The sequence below is a fragment of the Nasonia vitripennis genome, chromosome 2, assembly GCF_009193385.2.
Source record: "Nasonia vitripennis strain AsymCx chromosome 2, Nvit_psr_1.1, whole genome shotgun sequence".
In the NCBI taxonomy this organism is placed as follows: Eukaryota; Metazoa; Arthropoda; class Insecta; order Hymenoptera; family Pteromalidae; genus Nasonia; species Nasonia vitripennis.
The window spans coordinates 18428597-18436317 of record NC_045758.1 but is presented as its reverse complement, the minus strand read 5'-3'; the positions used below and the strand labels follow the sequence as shown (position 1 = coordinate 18436317).

General features: G+C 35.4%; 1 protein-coding gene across 1 annotated transcript; it reads right to left on the bottom strand.

Moving 5' to 3' along the window:
- Positions 1 to 243: 243 nt before the first annotated feature.
- LOC107981425 lies at positions 244 to 7504 on the bottom strand. The gene is made up of 3 exons (XM_031922967.2): positions 7267 to 7504; positions 2583 to 3988; positions 244 to 2513 (listed from the first exon to the last, which is right to left on the bottom strand). Exon 3 carries the CDS (start codon positions 1671 to 1673, stop codon positions 267 to 269), a length of 1407 nt encoding a protein of 468 aa, XP_031778827.1. The 5' UTR covers positions 1674 to 2513; positions 2583 to 3988; positions 7267 to 7504; the 3' UTR covers positions 244 to 266.
- Between the last annotated feature and the right edge of the window lie 217 nt (positions 7505 to 7721).

Sequence of the window (7721 nt, the reverse complement as noted above, 5' to 3'; positions counted from 1 at the left end):
CTTTTTCTTAATATTTCTTAGTTTTTCTCAACATTAATTTATTTTTCCTGATACAATGTATAAATTATTTTTCAATGTATTCTGTGAAGATATTTTGAAATTTCTAACAAAATTTGATATGTGTGTCCTTAATAATGCACGAGAGAAGAAGTAACTTTTTCAAACTCAGATGATGATTTGAGCACTCATATACACACATATAATCATAGCTATAAAAAGGAGATATCAATAAAGTCATAATATCTGATCAACAATGATTTCAAAGTTTATTTTTGAACCTTAATGTAGTCTTGTCCCATACAGTCTCCAAAACAACGTTTCAAAAGAGTACAAATATATTTTTTTTCATTCACTTCCGTTAAAATACATTGGCCTTTTATATCATTTGGTTTACATGCTCTCAACTCATTGTGTTCTATCAAAGATTCTTTTATATGACTTATTATTGGTATACCGACAGTACGAACATTTGATATTTTAATAGGATTATAAAATACTACTATATTTTTATTTTCGGTTTCTTCAATTGCAGAAATATTTGTTATGATTCCTTTTTCTCCAGAAAATAATTCTATCACACAATCATCTACTTTAATATTCTGTGCGTACATCCTTGTTGAATATCTAATGTGTTTGTGTATGAACTTTTGATAGCTTAGATAATCACCAGAATAATTTAATTTTTGCTCATTTTCATTGAATACAAGATGCTTTCCTGTACCAAGCACAACTGTTTTGTCTACTTTTATAAAAGCCTTTATACGATTTTCAAAGTTTTCTGTAAATTCCAAAACTCGTGGCCCAATACTGAAGTAGGTTGAAAAAAGCGGTATACTTTTGTAAAATAGATGTCTTTTTGCTATTTGCACTGCAATGCATGTTGGACTTTTTTTCATATTTAACAGTAAACGGTTCTCATTTTCAAAACAAAATGCATCATGCACATTTAATGGTCCTAAATTCTTGACGCTTTTTGATAAGTGTAACAATAAATGTATGTTATAGGTCATATTTTCTTTCCCAAATATTTCTTGAAATTCAATGACAAATTCTGTGAGTAATTGATTGGCTGTAATTAATATGTAATTACTTATTGAGTCTCGTAACAATATTTGTATTCCACATACCAATTTTGATAAATTTTTTAAATATTCTAAAGGTAACATATCTGATAAGCATATAATAGAGTAATAAAGAAGCCACAATCGCCACTCAGACGCTTTCCAAGAACTACGTACTTTCAAAGATCTTGGAGTTCTTGTAATTACTTTGGGAGCTTTGATGGCAAGTAGTCGAGTATCAATAATTTTTAAATGGCTTGGTGATCCAACGTAGTATGGAGTATTAACGTTACTCAGTAAAATCAGATTTGTATACTGTTCAGTGACTCCCAGAAATACGCAGTGCATGCTATCTGGCGACATGCCATCTGCAAGATTAAAGTAATTTAAATTAAGTAATGCTGAGGCTCCTTTTACTCCTTGAACTTCAACAATTTCTACTTTTCCGGTTCGTTGATTTACTTGTCTTGTAACCAGCATATCGTTGCTTATATTCGTATGTGTTCGTAACAGATGAATATTTGTAGAAATTGGATACTCTCTAAGACCGTTAACACTTTCTGTAGGGTGATAGCAAAACGTACATCCATGTATTCCATTATATTGTTTCATGTTTAATAAACTGCATCGGCACACCGAGTCAACACAACATCATAAGGGAATTATTTTGGATGTTATTGTTTGTTTGTTAAATGTCCATTCTACTCCTTCAGATGATAATTTGTTAAACTCATCAACTAGAGGTTGCAGAAACGTATTCATAATTGGTTTTTCCTCATGGACCCATAGGCCTGCCAATATTAAATGTTCATTTCTAATTTGAGGAGGTAATTCGTTTAATCTTAAATATACTGGCCAGGTACTTGTTGGACTAGAATCACTTGCACTACAGCCATCTGTATTAAATGTGTATGAAAAGTTAGCTTCTTGTGATAAAATTTTATTTGCGATGAAAGTGACTTGTACACATCACCGTCATACATATCTTCTAAATTTTCTTCATCAAATTTTTGACGATTATTCTTATAGTTCAAGTAAGGCTGAACAAGTGGATTTTCTAGCAGAGCTTTTACTTGACATCGAACATTCAACGTCAAAAAATACGGTACTTTCTATCTTGAATTAGCAATGAGTACGATGAACAAGTTAAAACATCTGGTAGTTCTGTTCGGTTTCCAATGAAATATTTACATTCTGGGCAATATACGTGGTAGACAAACCAATTATTTTGCATAGGAAAAAAACTCAGCAACTTATATTTGCTTATATTCAACACATTTTATCAAATAATTTGTTGATTAAATTGATAATATCTGTTATAGCTTCCCAGGTAAACGAGTGTTGAACTCCCAAAAGCATGCACATCAATAAAGCTTCGCCATTACTGATATTTGTTTTTGCATTTATTCGTTGATTTAAATACAATTTATCTCTATTAGACTTTCTCTGCATCTATTAAAGAAAAGCAAATTTAATATTTAACTTCAGTAGACAGTTTATATGATGTACATGTGAAATTACCTTTGATTTCCGTTGAAAGCCACTGTGTTATGTATCTTCTACATCTGATTAATATTCTTGAATAAACGTTGACTATCTAACTTGCCTTAGGTGGCAGGTTAGTTATTATTAAAAAAGAGATAATTTTGTTGAATTGAATAATTAGGATACTTTAACTTTAGATTCTTATCATTTTACACTGTTGGATAAAAGTTTTAAAATGAAAACACTTGTTTACGGGCAAAAGCCTTTCGGCATAAAAAACCCTGATTTATTAATATTTAAGCAAACTGACACAATAAAAAGCGAAATGATATATAAAAGATAAAACGAGAAAAAACGCCGAACACGCACACAAAGCACTGATTGCACTCGCACGCACAGATACAGAAAAAAACGCACTAATATAAATCGTTCGTTAAGTTGATGTTAAATGCCAACAAAGGCGTTGATGGTGATGCCAAAAATGGCGTTGATGTCACGTTGTGACAGTGGATCGGAAATCCTCGTTGAATGTTAAGTTAACGTTAAGAATTCGGTTGTAGTCGCGATTCAGATATGAACGCTGCCGAAGTCGTTTAACTAACTGCCCGTTCACGCGCGCGAGTCCGCGCTCGCAAGAAAGAGGCCCCCGGAAGGTGCTGCCCTCTCTCACTACTCTCATGCAAACACACACATAACCTGCTCGTTCATACATGCGCATGCGTGTTGCGGAATAGTTATGACGGAACATACTCCGGGCGCAAGCTGCGAATTAGAGTAGCTAATAGTAACGATATGACGCAGATTAGATTAACAATACAAGTATAAATGCAAAAATATATACTCTACAACTAAGCTACAATAGAACTAGAAAAAGTAATGAAAATAAAACTATCATTGGCTAAACGCTTCTTAGAACAATAACATATTTTACATTCCTTAAATTATGGTAACAAGAAATCTTTGATTCACCTGTTCCAACAAAGACCAGATAAACAAATGAAATCAGTTTTCTTTGGAAGAACAAGTCCGTTGATTAAAATCTTATATCACAAAGAATGAATTGAACTAAACTTAAATTAATTGAACCTTTGGCAAAAAGCTAAAAATGTACAGAAAGGTTTTGTTTTAAATCTAAGTACAAGGAAGAATACAAAGACGTGTAATGTTGCGTTTATAAACGCCGCTCGCAGTCTTCACTAATGCAACTCGAGCGATGCCGTCGCTCCCAGAAAACACCTCGAGGATCACACCCAGTGGCCATCTTGATGGAGTCGTAATATCATCCATAAGAATAACACCTGAATCAGGTATCAGCTCTGCAGTTGATTCATGCCACTTTTGGCGCGTTTGAAGTTCGTGAAGTTATTCTTTATGCCACTTACTCCAAAAGTCCTGTCTGGCTTTGGTGATGAAGTTGTAAATGGATAGTCGATTATCTGGAACTGAAAGCAATTATTTTTCGGGTAAAATATGAAACGGGCGTCTTATCAATAAATGAGCTGGTGTCGTTAGGATCAGATGAAACAGTATATAAAGGTCGTGAATTTAAAATTGCCTCAATTTCAATCAAAAAAGTATTGAGTTGTTCATAAGTAAAAGTACTACCTTTTAATACACGTTTCAAATGATGCTTAAAGCTTTTAACTGCGGCTTCCCAAATGCCACCGAAGTGTGGCGATAAGGGAGGATTGAAATGCCATTCAATTCTTTTAGCTAAAGCATAACTCCCTATCGAATTTTTGAACTCTGGAGTGTCGAAGAGATCATAGTTTTCGCGAAGTTCTTTATTCGCTCCTACGAAATTTGTACCGTTGTCTGAGAAGTCATGTTCAGGTACTCCTCTACGACTGATGAATCTACGAAATGCAGCCAAAAAACCTTCAGCGGAGAGATCAGTAGCAAGTTCAATATGGACAGCTTTTGAAACCATATACACGAAAACGCAACCATAGGTTTTGAGAAAGCTTTTATTTCGATGTAATTTTTCCTTGATAGAAATCGGACCAAAGAAATCTACACCCGTGTGACAGAAAGCTGACGACTCATTAACTCGCGATTTGGGCAAATCTGACAGCATGAACTATCCTAGGTTTTTGACGGATACATTCTACACAATGACGAACGATATTCCTAATTTGATCCTTTCCATTTAAAATCCAAAACCTAGTCCTAATAGCGTAAAGAGTAGATTGAATTCCAGAATGTAAATTCGCCTGATGGATTTGGCGAATGATCATATCGGTGACATGGTGTTTGCTAGGCAACAATATAGGATGTTTTTGCTCGTAAGAAAGATCTGATTTATTTAAACGTCCACCTACACGGATAAGTCCTTTTTCATCTAAAAAGGGATGCAGAGTATCAAAACGAGTACTATTTTGAAAATGAACCTAACCGTCACTGGAAGTTTTAGTCAAACGTCGAAGTTCTACAGGAAATTTTTCGTGTTGAATCATACTCAAGATCTGACGTTCTGCATTCATAACTTCTGAACATTTTAATGGAGGTATCAAAGTTATTAAGTAACTTATCTTATCTTCTACGTTTGAGAATTCTGGAATGATCTCTGAACGTTTTCCTTTAGAATTTTTCCAACGCAATATATAAGCGATTACGCTAGTGAAATGTTCAAAGCTAGAAAAGCGTGAATAGATCTCGTCACAAGACGGAGTTGTCAAAAGACAAATACCTTTCTTTAATCCAGGCAATTCAAAAGGTGAAGTTTCAATTGGTTGAGGCCATTCGTTTTCAGCTAGAGTTAACCACTTAGGACCGAAATTCCAAAGAGAGTTGTTAACGAAATTAGATGGTAACTGTCCTCTGGAAAGAGCATCCGCTGGATTATCCTCAGATCGAATGTGTTTCCATGTGACTTCGTTTCCTAAAGACTGTATGTCTGCGACTCTATTAGATTCGAAAGTTCTCAAAAGATGAGGAGTCTTTTTCAACCAACAAAGAACAATGGTAGAATCTGACCACAAAGTTACCTGATCAAGATTGAAAAGTTTTTTATCTATGTTATTTAAAGCAGATGTATGATTAGATGCCCACTGTCTAATAACGAATCCACCACGTTTTAACAATACGATCATCTCATCACGAATGCTAAGGATCTCCTCAATCAAAATTACGTAAAAGAAGTTTGCTGGCACGTGGGAAATCCTTTGTCTCGTCGCGAGCAAGCTGATGAAGAGTTCGAATCGCTAAAAATGGCGCACAAGCTGTACCGAAAGTAACCGTATTTAATTTGAATGTCCTAATTTTGCCTTCATGATACCACAGCGTTTTTTGGAATTTCCTATCATCTGGATAAACTAGGATTTGCCTATACATTTTTTCAATGTCCGCTATGATGACATAACGATGAGTACGAAACCGAAGAATTTGTTCGAAGATTGTATTCTGAATAGTGGAACCAACTAAAAGAACGTCATTGAGAGAAATGCCTGTGGACGTTTTGGCTGACGCATCATAAACTACTCTACACTTAGTGGTTTCGCTAGACGTCTTTATGACAGGGTGATGAGGAAGATAATAACCATCATTGATGTCGTCCTCACATAACGTCATATGACCTAACGAAATATACTCTTCCATTACCATTTTATATTCAAACATGGACTTTGGCTGTGATTGAATTTTTATTTGAAATGAATAAAAACGTTTCAAAGCTATTCCCCTAGATTCGCCTAGCAGGAATTTGCTATCCCTAAATGAAAGACGTACGATACGTACCTACCAGTTGCATCACGCTGAGTATGATCAACGTAATGTTTTTCGCAAGCTACGTCGTCTTTAGATCGCACAGGCTCGTGATCGAGGTCCTCGATTGCAAAAAACCGTTCAAGAAGTCTATCCAATTTAACGACATTACAAGAAGCTTTTTTCGAAGGAGTAAGTGTTTGAGCTCCCTCGGCTATGATCCATCCTAAACTAGTCTTTTGCAAAATGATTTCCGATTCCTTATGACAAAGTCTAATCTGACCAACAGCTAAAAGAGATAAAGTGATGTTAGAGGCTAATAACAAATCGACAGTTTTAGGTAAATGAAACTGCGGAACAGCTAATTGTAGACGCTCGGGAATGTCAAAATGTTCACGAGGAAATGTATCGTTAGGCACGGCGTTAGCAATGTTTGGTACAATTAAAAAATTTAATTGATGTTTTGAATTATTATACATTGAATGAAAAGTAGCTTGAATTTGATATTTTGAAACAGTGCACATACTGTCAACTGCTCCGATATTTACTGAACGTGTGCGTTTAGGTAAATTTAAGAGTTTTGCAAATTTTTCAGTAATGAGATTAACAGTCGAACAAGAATCTAATAACGCACGTGCTACGATTAAATTTCCTTGCTTGTTCTGAATTTTAACCATTGCAGTAGTCATCAATTGAGACTCTGAAGGAAATGCTACAGAAGTGAATGAATAATGCGATAGTCACGCTGTTGACTCTCTGGACGAAGAACTTTCGTCTTTGGGCTTGGTCTCCTGATTCTTCGACGATTGAGTACCTGCTCCCTTTTCATTATGGAGTAAAGTGTGATGATTTTTATTACACTTCTTACAACTTATCGCTCTTGCAAGGAATTTGATGAGTCCAGAGACAGTTACGACAAAGCTTGAAATGATATATAAAAGATAAAACGAGAAAAAACGCCGAACACGCACACAAAGGACTGATTGCACTCGCACGCACAGATACAGAAAAAACGCACTAATATAAATTGTTCGTTAAGTTGATGTTAAATGCCAACAAAGGCGTTGATGGTGATGCCAAAAATGGCGTTGATGTCACGTTGTGACAGAGGATCGGAAATCCTCGTTGAATGTTAAGTTAACGTTAAGAATTCGGTTGTAGTCGCGATTCAGATATGAACGCTGCCGAAGTCGTTTAACTAACTGCCCGTTCACGCGCGCGAGTCCGCGCTCGCAAGAAAGAGGCCCCCGGAAGGTGCTGCCTTCTCTCACTACTCTCATGCAAACACACACGTAACCTGCTCGTTCATACATGCGCATTGAAAAGAGGTTTGTAAAAATGTAATTAGTGTTAATTATCTTATAAATTGTTAAATATGCAAATACTTACATTTATCCAGTCTGCGCCATAGTAGGTTCGTTTCCTCAATCAACATTATATTCATGGATACGGCAAGGATCATAAATTTCTATT